Source organism: Rhamphochromis longiceps, linkage group LG6 (genome assembly GCF_057381845.1).
Source record: "Rhamphochromis longiceps isolate RC_006_pf linkage group LG6, R_longiceps_female_GT1.1, whole genome shotgun sequence".
Classification (NCBI taxonomy): domain Eukaryota; kingdom Metazoa; phylum Chordata; class Actinopteri; order Cichliformes; family Cichlidae; genus Rhamphochromis; species Rhamphochromis longiceps.
In genome coordinates, this window is record NC_140562.1 from 23,897,645 (window position 1) to 23,912,544 (window position 14,900).

At 37.6% G+C, this 14,900-nt stretch overlaps 2 protein-coding genes across 2 annotated transcripts; both read left to right on the plus strand.

Moving 5' to 3' along the window:
* Positions 1-4,279: 4,279 nt before the first annotated feature.
* enam (enamelin) lies at positions 4,280-6,466 on the plus strand. Its single transcript, XM_085408581.1, has 7 exons — positions 4,280-4,333; positions 4,440-4,463; positions 4,637-4,699; positions 4,815-4,856; positions 4,995-5,015; positions 5,119-5,202; positions 5,771-6,466. Exons 1-7 carry the CDS (start codon positions 4,280-4,282, stop codon positions 6,158-6,160), a joined length of 678 nt encoding a protein of 225 aa, XP_085264707.1. The 3' UTR covers positions 6,161-6,466.
* An 856-nt stretch (positions 6,467-7,322) lies between these two features.
* Positions 7,323-11,733, plus strand: cnga1a (cyclic nucleotide gated channel subunit alpha 1a). The gene is made up of 9 exons (XM_085408582.1): positions 7,323-7,426; positions 8,183-8,284; positions 8,377-8,439; positions 8,526-8,579; positions 8,677-8,790; positions 8,882-8,986; positions 9,307-9,413; positions 9,927-10,537; positions 10,639-11,733. Exons 2-9 carry the CDS (start codon positions 8,205-8,207, stop codon positions 11,638-11,640), a joined length of 2,136 nt encoding a protein of 711 aa, XP_085264708.1. The 5' UTR covers positions 7,323-7,426; positions 8,183-8,204; the 3' UTR covers positions 11,641-11,733.
* Positions 11,734-14,900: the final 3,167 nt, after the last annotated feature.

The window sequence follows — 14,900 nt, forward strand, 5'->3', positions numbered from 1 at the left end:
AATACAGGTTTTTTTTAATGCTGTTCTTTATGCTGGCTTTGCAATTAGAATCTGAATGCATGATGGTACCAAGCACATTTTGCTTTAACAAGAACAGCTACATAGAATCTCTAGTATTGTATTGCATTGTATGTATTGCCAGCTTTGGTACCTGTAATACACAAAAAACAAAACAAAACAAACATACAGCACCTGAAACACTCAAAAAATATACAGATACATGAATCACCAATCTTCCTATAGTGTGAGTGTGTGTGTGTGTGTGTATGTGTGTGCGCGTGTGTGTGTGTGCGTGTGTGTGTGTGTGAGAGAGAGAGAGAGAGAGAGAGAGAGAGAGAGAGAGTGTATGAGTGAGGGAATGTGAGAATGCATGTGTCTTTGTTGTTTGATAATGAGACTGGGAAGCTGCAGTGATGCCCCCCCAGATGGCCCCCCAAGTACTGAAACTAAAGGCATAAACAGATGACCAACTAATTAGGGAATACACATTTTTCCCTGGACACTAGTAGTTGCCAGGGGGTCACCAACTGGTCTCTAGGCCAATGTGACCGGAATCTAATGGCCCCATTATGATCGCCATGTTTCTTGTGTCACAGGTGTTGCATACCCATTTTAACATCACAAAATGTATTGCACGACACAATCTTTGTGGCCGGACGTGCACTTTTGATTTTTGTAACCTGGCACATTGTGCTGGAGCTGCCACAGATAGGTTCAAAACTCAAGTGTACAATCGTGTACAGAAACTCAGAAGACACACAGATATACAGACGGAAATGTTGGAACACTTTGAAAACTTGTTTTGTCGATTTTGTGGAAAAAACTTTGCAACAGGCACAGTCTTGGCTTCCTTTTTAAGTTCTCCTCCTTTATCAGCACTTATGTTTAAGATATTGTCTGAGTGGTGACAACTATCGTTCAGGAGAATACTGCAGCAGCTTCAAGGGCTTAACTATAAATTCAAGTGACTGTGAGATGAGGTTGCAGTGGCAAAGCAAAGCAACCATTGCTGCTTGTATACCTTAAGACTAGAGCTGGGCGATAGAACGATAACGATATGTATCGCGATATAACTTTTACTCGATAGAGAAATTAAGCTATCACGATAGACCTCGCCGCTCTTGTCCTCAAAAAAAAAAAAAAAAAAAAGGTCAGCCAATCCAAATTAAGTAGCGCAGAGCCGAACCAATCACAGCCGCAGCGTCACGTCGCGTGACTTGTTACGTACAGCACAAGTGCCAAGCCGCACGTGTGTTTGTTTGGGAAGCAGCCAGCGGGTAATGGAGCCAGCGCATAATGGAGGAAATGAGTGTGCCGACTAGAAAAATCAACCGAGCGTGACCGAAGAGAAAACAGACGATGGTTCCAATGCCGGAGAAGAGCCATAGAAGTTCCGTAGTGTGAAGGTATTTCGGCTATTTCAAGTCTGACAAAAAACAGAGTAGCGTGCACTGTAAATTGTGCCGAAAGCAAGTCTGGAAATACAATAAACTGGTGCATGCGTCACACTGTGCGCCACGTTATTGTTTCGGTGAAATGAATTTCTACAATACTGTTAATTCTACTCTCTGCAGTGTTTAAATGCTTACATATACACACAGTTACTGTCCCTCCACACATACGACTCGGTTCTGCTTCTATGCCCCAGCTTTGTTTACTTTTTCCCACCGAGGCTTCTAGACTTCTGATTGGCCAACATTTCGGCACGGTTAGGAATCTAGCGCCACCTGCTGCTTTGGCATGTTCATAGCAGCGTTTTCTTTCATTTCTCCCTTTATGTGTGGACGGGATTATTTTTTAAAACGAAAACGGAAAATCTCCGTTTTCAAAAATACCCGTGTACGTGTGGACGTAGCCTCAGTCTCTGACTGGAAGCGCTAATTCATCATTCGGCTTTTGTCAGACTAAAGTAACTGTTACAACTGTTTGAAAAGCTCAGCTATACAACAAGGAGAGATTGAGAATTTCCTTTTAGTTCTCAGTTTACTTGATATTGACAAAAGTTAGTCAGTTTTGTCTGTTCTTCTGTAAAACAAACTAAGATTTATTTTTAGAATTAATACTTTATTTCTAAGTGGAATTGACAATTTAGTCTGTTTCGTTTGTTCTATTTTGAAACTTAAACGCTTTAGCGGCTGCCTTTTGTGTAGTTTGCAATATTTGCCTTTATTTATCTGAAAAAGTCTCATGTTCCTTAAGTACATCTACCCTGTTGAACTTATTATGGGAAATAAATATTTAAAAACAAGCTGCTGATTATTTCACATTTTACTTGTGAGCAACGGCACATTTAAACCTTACAAATATAGTTATTTGGCTTATATCGTGATAGATATCGTTATCGCCTGAAATGAAAAAAACATATCGTGATATGAAAAAATCTCATATCGCCCAGCTCTACTTAAGACTTGAAACTAGGGTTGAATCACTTGTCAGGGAAATGCTCACTGAAGGGAGCTGAAGGGTTGCATTTCTATAGACTTTTATGAAGCTGGAAGAGGATCTGCTTCATGCTAGTCCTTGAAAAATGTTTAGAACACTTTACTCCAGTGAATTGAACGAGGTTCTTTATGACGGTTTACCTTAAGTGAGCCACACCCAGTTATGAGGTTCACTGCTATGTAGAGGCTTTGTAGAGCTTTGATGCAAGTCACGCTTTTAGATTTTTACTAAAAGTAAGTAAAAACCTAAAAATAAAAAAAAAGCTTTATTTCGTTCTGTTGCTTTTGATGTTGTTCTAAGAAACAAAAAAGAATTAAAGCATTTGTTTGTCAAAGCAACAATGTAGCCTTCTGAAACAAAGCATAGTTTGAGAGTTAAAAGTTCTATATTCCTGTTGAAACAGATGATCACATTGTAACCACATTTTTATAACTGCAGTTTTTCTTCAAAGGAGAAAACAGGAATAATCTAACTACATGGCACAACTGTTAACTTTTAAATGACTAATGGAGAGATTGTTATCTTTTGACAAAGTTGATTAACTCAGCGGATTTGAGGTCAGAATAGTATAGAGTTCAGCAAATTACAGACCAACTCCTTCATTATCTGATCTGGAACCTGAAAAAATAAACATAAGTGAGCTATAATGTTCAAAATCACTGTGATGAACAGCCACGCCAGTTAAAGAAACACATTTAGTTAAAACTCAGACACTATAGAAGTGGTGCTTCCCACTGGCACTTACACCCACTGTAAGTTTCAGTAGATGAAAATAATCTTTGGAATACTTGTGTGAAATGTGGTGTTCAATTGAGAAACAATATGTAGTTGTTTAACTTAAGTCACACAATTGTTGTAATACATACAGTGTAAAATACCCCATTGCAGAGGGTATTTTACATGGGGTCAGAATTCTTTCTTAGACTAAAACAGATTATGAGAAAAATGTATGTAAAGGCTAACCAGCCTTTACATACATTTCTACACATTATCTCCTGTATGCATAATGAAACATAATGTCTGTAGTCAGTCAAAAAAACTTTTTTTTAAAATACCCCACCCTTTAAAATGCTAAGCTAAAAGAAAGAGCTGAAAAAGTGCAATACTTGAATAGATGTTCTTATAACCTCTGTTCAAGCGAGGAGGATCAACACTGTATTTCATGTTTCTGTAGCTATCACCAGTACTTACATTATTTTTAGTAATAAGATATTGCAGATATTTAAGTTAATTTAAGTTCCCTTTTCACTGTATTCAAGTCAAACTAAGTAGGGACTCTCTGTCATATCATTACATGCTTATGTCTGCTTCATGGCGTCTCTCTCTGTTTTTTTTTGTTGTTTTTTTTCAAAGTTTGGTTTTAGGGCAGTAAAGGTGGGCATATGTGCTAAGCATATTTGTATAGCATGTAATTAACAACAACAGGGGCCTCAACCCTAGATACCTCTTTTTTTTTTACCTTTGACATGTAAGGATAATTCTTCAAACACATAGGTGTGCCTGTTCTACTGGATGGGATTGGCTGCTACGTGATATAGCAGTATATAAATTGCATCCATGAGGGACAAGAAGTAGACTTCTTTCTACTGAGGTACTTTTTCACAGTTTCTCTCCAGGACAACAAGGTAAGGTGACTTTACAAACAGAAACTATTTCTCATTTTTTGGGGCAACCTTGTTGTTTTCACAAATATTTTTAATCTAATTTTTTTTAAACTATTTCTCTCTTGATTTTCTTAAAGTGCCCCCCCTATTCACCAAAGAAAATTAAGAAAAATTGAGATAAAAGTCTGGGTTGTATGTTATATTATACAGGTTTTTCTACTGAACCTGTCAAAATGAAGCAGCTTGTTCTCTTCATGTGCCTCTTGGTCTCTACTCTCGCCGCCCCTGTAAGTCTAATATTGTGTATTATTAAATCTGCCATCTGATACCATTTTAAAACACAGTTATCCACATCTAACTGTTGTTTGCTCACTTCTATTTCTGAAATTGCAGTTTCCAGCAAGCGAAAGCAGTGAGGTAAGATGGCCTTTTCAACTTTTCTGTTTTGAGTGTTGGATCCGTCTGCTATGACATGTAATGCTATGTTTTTGTCATGCCATCAGTTGGGCACTATGATCGTTGTCTGACAGACAGGGTATAATTGGCTTAATTGCACCGCATGTCTGAAGATGCCTGGTATTTATTTGCAGATTGCAGCACATGCTAATGAGGCCCTGAGGTGGATGGAGATGTACAGGCTGTACCAGCAGCAGGTAATGGGGGTTCATTGATGTTTGAAGTAAAAAAGAACTTCAGATAGACCTTCCATGAATGCTCATTTATGATTATAAATCTGTTTTAATTCCTATTATTGTTGTTTCTTTCCAGGGAATAGTCCAAAATCCCTTCATTCCCTCTGCTAATTCTCCCGTAAGTTTACTCTTGTTAGCCTCTTACAGGAGCTTAGTGGTGGATTTTTGTGAAAACTAAAAATAAGCATATTTGGCATGATTGCTGAAGTTTGTGTGTTACTTATTTGCAATCTGACATAAAATTATGTTCTTTTAGGCTGTCTCAGCTGGGGCCACTGTGAGCATACACACAGCACTGTGACATTGCATATACACATTTATTTCCTGTTATATATATTATTATTACAAATAATAATATAGGCTATATACATTTAATATAGGTGGATGCAGCACCAGCCCAACCTGCTGATGTCCCTCCTCCAGCTCCCGTCCCTGTTGGAGATGCTTCAGAGGAGGAGACAGAGGTGCTCAGGCATCATAGTTTCATGCTGAACTGTATATTGATTGTTATTGAGAAATTCATGTGTACATTTTCTTCCCTGTTTAGAGAAATATTTACTAATATTTTCTCGTATCTTGTTTATTCACAACAACTTCTCTGTCCACAATGGATTGGTTTAAGAATAGCCTAAGTGTAGAGCTAAAAACAAACTGGGAAAAACTTGTAATGCATGTAGAACAAACACATTCCATTGTAGAATAAATTGAGGCTTTTCTCAATTTTCCTCAGAGACCTGAATAAATAAATTTAGGCTAAATTGACAACGGCGGTAGACGCTATGTGCAAACACTGTTAAAACAGAGCTAGAACAAGAAAAGGACACATTCAGGACAGACGACACTCTGACGGGTGTAACAAGGCAAAGAAACATAGACTGTTACACATTTTGCTGGAGCATTAGTTCAAACAATAACTTTAAATATGACAGCGTCACAAGCATAAACCCTGAACATGAAGCAGCTAACTTCAAAAATTCATCATTTTTTGTCAACATATATATGACATGATTTTTTCCCATTTTTTTGGCACAGGATGGTAACCCTGCCACCAAAGCTGCAGGACGTGCCCTGCTGAACTCTGATGAGGTAGAGGAGGCCGAGGAGGTGGAAGCAGCTGAGGCCGACCCAGCCATGGTTGAAGCAGAGCCTTCAGCAAACCCTGCAGCGGTAGAGCCAGCTGTAGTTGACGTCCCCATAGATGTTGCTCCAGTTGATGATGCTGCTGCTGTGGATGTACCTCCTGTTGATGTAGTTCCTGTTGACAGTGCCCCAGCAGCCCCTGAGGTGGCCGTTGATCCAGCTGCCCCTGCCACCGCCGATATACTTGCTGCTGCTGATGTCCCAGCTGAGGTTGACGCCCGTGCCACTGATGTCGGTGAGGCTAACATGACAGGAGGGCCAGCAGATCCCACTGCACTGTAATCTGCCTCTCATCACCAGCAACAATACTCCTCTGTTAGCAAATAGAACAAAAGCTGAAAACAGATACAGGTGATGTAGTTAAAAGAGACAAAAAAAATTATTTGGGAAAAAATTGAACACTTTGTAAAGAGAATAACCAAAATGTGTTTTCAGACCTAATCTAAAAAGGGTTTTTTTGTTTGTGGTTTCTCTCTTTTTCTGTAGTTCTGTAATTGAAAGTTTATTCTTAGTCATCAACACATTGTATAAATGGTTGAGGATTATCTTATGTTTTATTGTTTTGCTGTACTGTCCACAGTATTAAACCATTAAAGTGCCAAAAAATAACATATCAGTATTTTGTGTACACAATCTTTATCTTGTTGTGTGCCACTGTTACCTCAACAGTGTTTCCTTCTAGTCAATGTTCTCCTGAGTTTCATCAGTGACATAAACACATCAAAATCACACACTGTCATCTCCATTTATACTTATTTCAACACTAAACCAAAACAAATTAAAGGACATTAAACTCCTGCAAAGATGCTTCAGCTCAAATGCAAACTGTGAAATTTGCTGTCATAAAACTGCAAACACCACATCAGCCAACAGGGAGAGCCACTGAACCACAGGATTTCTACATATACTCCTGTACACGTTTTTCACCGATAGAGGTTCTGCTTTGATTTCACACGAGACATTATTGTTCTTTTATGCCTGATCTGGAATCTGTTTTACTGGACATGATCTAATAGGATTAAAGGAGGATATGGAGGAGAGTGCTGACTGAGCAGGAGTAGTGTGTGTGTGTGTGTTAGAGTGCGTGTAAGCGTGTGTGTGTGCAAGCAGACTAAATCCTCTGTTCCGCAAATGATCAGGAAAATTATAGCTTGTTGCTGAATTTTAAAAACAATGTCAACACATAATGGTTTTCAGTGTTGTGGATCCTGAGTAGGAGGTTAACTGAGGCTTGTCGAAACTTCACTTAAATGTATCTCATCTCCCGCTGGAGTGGACAAGCAGGGAGGATGATTGAGTTTGCCACCACTCTCCTCAGACAAGTCTAATCCCCAAATCCTCATCAGGGTCACTGAGACTCTATGACACAGTTAGATGGACTCAGTACCTACAGGTGTTAGTTGCCTAGTTACATGTTGTTATACATTATTAAATAGCATTCAGTGATTGATGATACAATAAATCTGAGGATACCGTGAGTGTCTAAGTTCCAGGAAAGTACACAACTAAAGGGAAATGGACTTTAAATTACATTAAGGATCGGAAAAGGTAAGTTTAGTCACACGATACTGTAAGTTCTTTTTGTAGCATCATCTATGTGTATGGCTAAATAATTCATTTAGACCTGTAAAACAATGTGCTTACCAGCTGAGACTGACACTACAAATGCAATAGTAACATTGGATATAAGTGACACATGATGCAGATGAAGACAGTAAAATCTTTTTTTTTAATGGATTGATTTATTCATATATATATATATATATATATATATATATATATATATATATATATATATATATGTGTGTGTGTGTGTGTGTGTGTGTGTGTGTGTGTGTGTGTGTGTGTGTGTGTGTATTTATTTATGTATTTAGACCTCGAGGCAACTGTTGTTGTTGTTGTGATTTGGTGCTATATAAATAAAACTGAATTAAACTTTATATATTTATAAATATATTTTTTTTTACATATGTAAGAATTGTATTTATTTAGTTATTTATTTATTCAGGCATTAATCATTTATATGTTTATTTGTTGTCTCAATAAACAAGTTTTGACAGCACAACACATTTCTGCTTCCATGGGTTGCTCTTGTTTGTAAAAAGAAAACATCAAATCAAATCAAAAAGTTCCTATGGTAAATCAAAAAGCAGATATATTTTTCAGTTTTTTTTCTTTTAAAGCTAGGTGATCAAACAACTGCCAAAATACGTCCTGTTTCAGTTTAAAATATGTGTAAACCAATTTAGAACCCAACACTACTTAAATGAAGTTGTCATCCTGAAAAATATTTTATTGCTGCAGAGTATACTACAGTTCTGCTGCAATGGCCACTACCACCCAGGCCTTGCTCACCTCGCCACCTTATGTTCCACCTCACTTTACCAGTGACAGTGACGATGACATGTGAGCAAAACTTAAATATAAATACACAAAGAATAATAATGACAAAAAAGCAAAGATTTGTCAGTTAATAAAATGTGCTGTGTTTGTTTCAGAAGTTCACCTCAATCAACGCCTCTTCATATAGGCAACACGAACAATAACAACAACAATGAAGAGTAAGTACAATTTGGAGTCATGAAAAAAGTAAAGGCTTAGATTCCTGTAATCACGTTAAACATGTTGCATTAATCGTTTTTTTCAGAGAGAAAAAGAAAAAAAGGAAAAAGGAGAAGAAGGAAAAGAAGGAAAAGAAAGAGTATTGATTTTTATCTCCTCACCTTTTAGGAAATGTTACTATGTTATTAAGGATAACCGGTGCTCAGTATTCTCTAATTTATTATTGCACATTACAGAAAAAAGGAGAAGGAGAAGAAGGAGGAGGAAGAAAAAGAAAAAGAAAAAGAAAAAGAAAAGGAGAAAGAAAAAGAAAAACAAAAAGAGAAAGACAAGAGCAAGGACAAAGATAAGTAAGTACATAATTTACAGAAACTTCAAAATAAATTTATGTGTTGTATGATTTTGAGTATTTATTTTACACTTTCATTCTTTCCTCCACAGGCCAGCAGAAATATTTGTCATTAATCCTGCTGGAAATTTGTATTACAACTGGCTGTTTATCATTACGCTACCAGTGATGTATAATTGGACCATGATCATAGCCAGGTGACCTTGATAAATCAGTCATTCTTCCATCACTAAAGGTCAAATATTTACATGATTTCATTTGGTTGTTTGTTTTTAATATCCTACTTCATTAAAACTACTTTTAGCTACAGTTTGGTTTCATGCACAGAAATAGTTTTTTTTTTTTTTAATGTGAGAAGTTGTGTTTTTTAACATTGTATTGTCTTTTTTTCTGTTAGTACAGATTACTGGGTTAATGGGGTGCGACAGTAGCACAACAGGACATAGTCCTGAGATATTCAACATTGTTAATTTACAAACCACCCTCACTGCTGGTGGTTGTCTTCTCTTGCAAACAGGGCTTGCTTTGAGGAGTTGCAGCATGACTACATAATTTACTGGGTTATTCTGGACTACACCTCAGACCTTATCTACCTGGCTGATATGTTCTTCAGGGCCAGAACAGGTGAAAGACTAACCTTACCATTCTGCAGAAATATTTTCAAAATGTGATATAGTTTTCCTCAAAGCACTAATTAGACTTACACAGATGAAATGAGTGGCCAGTGATGTCATCGTTTCTCCTGGTCATGTTATATGTAAGTGATGGTGTGGTTCTGTCTCTCTACTGCAGCACAGCAATCAACTATCATCCAGCAAGACTCAAAATGGAAATTTGTACTGCTGAATTCATGTTAGAAAACATCCCTTTCTAACATGAATTCCCTTTCTGGATATAATTTTTGTACTCTGATCAACAGAAAAAAAAGACTTGTTGAAACTGCTTTACTATAAGATATCTAGAGCATTATTTACACCACCAACTACAAATCTTAAAGCTGCTAATAATTACAGTTTGAACGGTGATCCTGTGTGCAATTAAAAGGTGATTGTTGCAGTAGAAGGGAACATTCAATTCCATATAGTATTTAAAAACACAATGTCCCTGTAAATGGTAAACACTGTCTTTCAACTGCAGGTTACCTTGAACAAGGCCTACTAGTGAAAGATAAGAAGCTGCTTTTGGATCGATACATCAGCAGCTTTCAGTTTCGTCTCGATGTTCTCTCCATGCTGCCCACTGACATCTTCTACTTCGTCCTTGGCATCGACTACCCAGAGATCCGCATAAACAAGCTTCTGAGGATTGGGCGCATGATGGAGTTCTTTACCAAAACAGAGACTAAAACCAACTACCCCAACATATTCCGTATTGCAAACCTTATCATGTACATCCTTATTATCATCCACTGGAATGCCTGCTGGTATTTCTCTTTTTCCAAATCTATTGGATTTGGTGCTGATGACTGGGTTTACCCTGCTCTGGATGATCCTGAGGAGCCTGAGTTTGGACAGCCCATGAGGAAGTATGCTTTCAGCCTGTACTGGTCCACACTGACTCTGACAACTATTGGAGAAACCCCACCACCAGCTTTGGACTCAGAATTTCTCTTCCATGTTGTGGACTTTTTAGTTGGAGTCCTCATCTTTGCCACCATTGTGGGAAACATTGCCACCATGATCTCCAACATGAATGCAGCCCAAGCCCAGTTCCAGTCCCGCATTGACAACATTAAGCAGTACATGCAGGTAAATAAACATTGATCAAAAAAGTCTAGATCAAAAGACGTAGTAAAATAATCTAGTCTTTAAATATTATTTTAATCCTCTTGTTTTCTTTTCATTTGCAGGTTCGAAAGGTTAGTAAGGACCTAGAGTTGCGAGTCATCAAGTGGTTTGACTATCTGTGGAATAATGGCAAGGCACAGGATGAAAGAGAAGTGCTGAGATATCTCCCAGACAAGCTAAAAGCAGAAATAGCCATCCAAGTCCACATGGAGACGCTAAAGAAAGTTCGGATTTTTGCAGACTGTGAGGCAGGCCTGCTGATTGAGCTGGTGCTCAAACTCCGGCCACAGGTGTTCAGCCCTGGAGATTACATCTGTAAGAAAGGCGACATTGGTCGTGAGATGTATATTATCAAAGATGGAAAACTGGCAGTCGTTGCCGATGATGGTGTGACACAATTTGTTGTACTCGGAAGCGGCAGCTATTTTGGTGAGATTAGTATTCTTAATATTAAAGGTAGCAAAGCGGGTAACAGGCGGACCGCCAACATTCGCAGCATTGGATACTCAGAGCTCTTCTGCCTTTCCAAGGATGACCTGATGGAATCATTGTCAGAGTATCCAGATGCCAAAGGCATGCTTGAGGATAAGGGTCGGCAGATCCTGATGAAAGATGGTCTTATAGACTTGGATCCAGCTAATATCAAACCTGAGCAAAAAGAGCTGGAGGAGAAGGTAAACAAATTGTATGGTACCATGGAGCTGATGCAAGTCAAGCTGAAGAAGATCTTACGAAATAACGAAAATGCAGACAAAACTCTAAAACATCGTATTATAGATCTTGAGCGCTTAACTGGAGAGGAGGTAGAAGAAGATGAGGAAGAAGGAGAAGATAAAAAGGAAGAGAAAGAGGGGGGTGGGGAGAAAAGGGAAGAGGAAAAGGTAGAAGAAGAGAAAAAGGAAGAAGGGGAAAAAGTAGAAGAAGGGGAAAAGGAAGAAGAGGAAAAGATTGAGATGACAAAAGAAGATGAAGAAAAGCAGGAAGAGGAAAAAACAGATGAAGGAGGAGATGAAGAAAGAAAAGATGAAGACACCAAAGAAGAGAAGGAAGAAGAGAAAAAATAAACAATAATTTATGTAATGCACCAAGCTCTTTTTTTTATGTAGCTACAATAGAATGCTTATCATAATGAAGTGGACTTTGTACTTTAATGATTCAGTAATAATATAAAAGACAACATATGAAACACTATAGATGGACTGAAATACCTACTCTAAGTTGTCCTTAAAAGGTGTTGCTATTCTATATGTGTAATAAAATTAACATATTATACAAAATCTTTTCCCATTTTTATATTCTCATTCAATTGAACATTGGGCAGACAAACACACTATGAGCAGCAATACTCGGGTAGGCTGTAGCACTAAAAGACACTTGTTTGGTGCTAAGGGGCTCAAAGTGTCAAATTTTGACCCTACCATCTAAATGTTGGATAAGAAATTGAGACATATTAGATCAGGAATCATTTTTACAATCTTCTATTGTCAAAATTTGTTGAGCTGTGTAAATTGTAACATCAGTTTCCTGTTCTTAGCAGACATGAGTTGCGCCTTTTTGCGGTCTTCTGCTGTTTTAGCCAGATGGGCTAAAACAGCAGATGCTCCTCTGCATACCTTCACTGTAATGAGTGGTTATTTTAGTCACTGTTATCTTCCTATCAACCTGAAGCAGCAGGGGCAACATATTTTTACCCAGAGAACTGCGGCTCATAGGTGTTTTCTTTTTTTCTTCCCCATCCTAAAGCTCTTTTTGAGCTTCATCTTTGGTCATCTTGACCATATCAACATGCCTAAATGTTTTGTGTTTTTGGCACATTGATGGGTGATGAGATATTTGCTTTAACAAGTTGTTCAGCAGCTCTTCCCAAGAGAACAACTGATGATTATCTGTTTGCCTGGGGATGGTAACTGATAAGAATTTAACGATTCCGATTGCATCACTGATTCAATTCCTTATTGATTCTCATTGGGTTCTCATTGACTCTGCCTTGAGAGTCACCATCATCACAAGCCAATATGTCAAAGGTATTACATTGATCCAAATTATTTGTGTGCTGTGTGGTCAAATGTTTGTGAATGTTGGAAGTATTTCCCCTCTTTGCTGTGATTGATGTTGGGGTCATTACTCAAAAAAACATATTACACATTTTTCTGTAATAAAGTACACTTAATTACATACTTAATTACTTCCAGGCAAAAATAATTTGTTACATTTAGTAAATGATTGTCTTGACATGAAACACATTGTCTTATATTTACCATTTAACAATATAAAACCCATAGGCTACATTCTCATACACCAACACAAATCCCTATCCTGTGGACACACATATGATCTTTCCTTTAGTATTTAGGGATAATAAAAAAAAGACAACAGCACAAACGAAAGATCAATACCACCAAAAAGAAACTTTAAAGTGATCACCAATGTCATATTACTTTAGAAACATGAACAGGTAGAAACAGTCCAACAACCAGACCCTGAACTTTACAAGCTGAAGTTCAGGGTCTGCTTGCTTGCTTGCTGGGCTGGGCTCAGCTTTAACATCACTTTGGCTAGCGTTGGCATGCTTTCTATGCAGATGCTTGCAAAGCTAACGTTTTTGTTTTGTTTTTTGTTTTTTTTGGGGGGGGGGTTGCAGCATAATGCAGCTATTTCTGTCATGGATGCAGTTTCCACTTAACCACCATGCTCTCGTCCAGTTGTGCAATAAAAATAAAAGCAATTGTCATATCCAGGGTGCAGACTACGCCACTATTTTCCTCCTCCAGCATATAACCTGGAATCAGCTGGTTGTAGCACAAGTGCAAGTGGAAGCAATAAGCAAAATCCATAGGCAAGCTGTCTAACAATTCCAAGTAGTGACGACATGAATCATAAGTAGGTCAACCAAAAAGGGAAAACTGACTTTAAGAGGCATTAAAAAAATCTATGAACTGTTTCATTAAAAAAACAAACAAACAAACAAACAAAAAAAACAATCTGAAAAATGCAATATAGCCTTTAATCCAAATATTAGGAAAGCTTTTCATATTTGGCTTTGGACAAACCCACAAGTTGGACACACTAGTTCAGCTCATTAGTTCCCATGCATGGGTTGATGAGTTCAAACTGAGAGGCTGTCATACATAAGTGTGTATAAATAGAGGCCCAGGCACTGGCCCTTTTTGATGGAGTCACAAACTTAAAAATTCTGGAACCTCAAGTCAAATCTCTTTCATATAAATGATTTGAGGCTAATTTAAAACTATCATTCAGTGACCTGAAATGGTGTATGACTTTGCTAATAGCACTAGGAATGATAATTGAAAATGTTATTTGCAGAGAGAGGAATCATAGTTTAATAATGGCCAACATGGCTCAGTTTTTTTAGTTCTTTATTTAATGATTCTTGTGGGGAGGGAAACAGAACAAACAACCCAATATCATGGCAAAGAGTGTATCAGACACGCCACTTCAATGTGTACATGTCACACTTTGCCTTTCCAAAGCTTGAAATGAATATACATGCAGAAGTTGCACTTCCAGCAGGAGGAGGTAATATATTTAAATCCAAGAAGTTAGTAGTGACCAAGGAAGGTATGAAGTACATTCCAGGGTCCTCTTACAAATGATTAAGATAGGTATGTATTTACATGTAAATGTATTAGCAATGTCTCTTCGACATAAAAAATCTCCCTCTTTTGGTACTGTAGCTTACTGGAACTTCTGCATGCAGGTCCATTTCACACTTTGGAGAGGCAAAGCGATACATACACACATTGGACTGGCACGTTACATTACATATTTGGCCGTTATACTGGGTTAAGACAAGAGACAGGTAGAAGAAAGTCATATATATATAATATTAATTTACCAATGATTGAATGCAGAGTGATGTAGATACACATAGCGAGTAAAACAATAGCAAACAGTGATTACTGTGTCAGCCAGTCATATAAGTAAACAATAAGCGGCTCATTATAAAAGACCCTTAGGTATTTTATGAATAGGTACATGGAAATTCTTGTATGGATTCACTGCTGCTAGGAATTGGACCGGTGGTTAATTTAAGTATGTGGGATAGCCTTAACCAAGTAGTGTTGGTTCTTAAATCTAACCAAACAGCACATGAAGCAAGAGAACATAAAGTCTAAAAGAATGGAGTCAAATTGAAGTCAAGGAGGGTGAGAGTCGCCTCCTTTTTGGTTTCACATACTGTTGTTTCAACAGTGTTCTTTATAATTCTTATTATAAATGCCAGTTATTATTTAACAATTAAAGAAAATTTTCATGTTAGTCATACACTATGTAAATAATTGAGCTTATTTTCCATTTCATTGTG

What these genes read in the sequence shown, in the direction of transcription:
- enam (XM_085408581.1), top strand. Translation starts at nt 4,280, where the DNA reads ATGAAGCAGCTTGTTCTCTTCATGTGCCTCTTGGTCTCTACTCTCGCC. An exon ending in TCTCTACTCTCGCCGCCCCT is followed by an intron (nt 4,334 to 4,439) that starts GTAAGTCTAATA and finishes CTGAAATTGCAG; the next exon opens with TTTCCAGCAAGCGAAAGCAG. An exon ending in CTGTCTCAGCTGGGGCCACT is followed by an intron (nt 5,016 to 5,118) that starts GTGAGCATACAC and finishes CATTTAATATAG; the next exon opens with GTGGATGCAGCACCAGCCCA.
- cnga1a (XM_085408582.1), top strand. Translation starts at nt 8,205, where the DNA reads ATGGCCACTACCACCCAGGCCTTGCTCACCTCGCCACCTTATGTTCCA. An exon ending in AAGAGCAAGGACAAAGATAA is followed by an intron (nt 8,791 to 8,881) that starts GTAAGTACATAA and finishes TTTCCTCCACAG; the next exon opens with GCCAGCAGAAATATTTGTCA. An exon ending in TGGACCATGATCATAGCCAG is followed by an intron (nt 8,987 to 9,306) that starts GTGACCTTGATA and finishes TCTTGCAAACAG; the next exon opens with GGCTTGCTTTGAGGAGTTGC.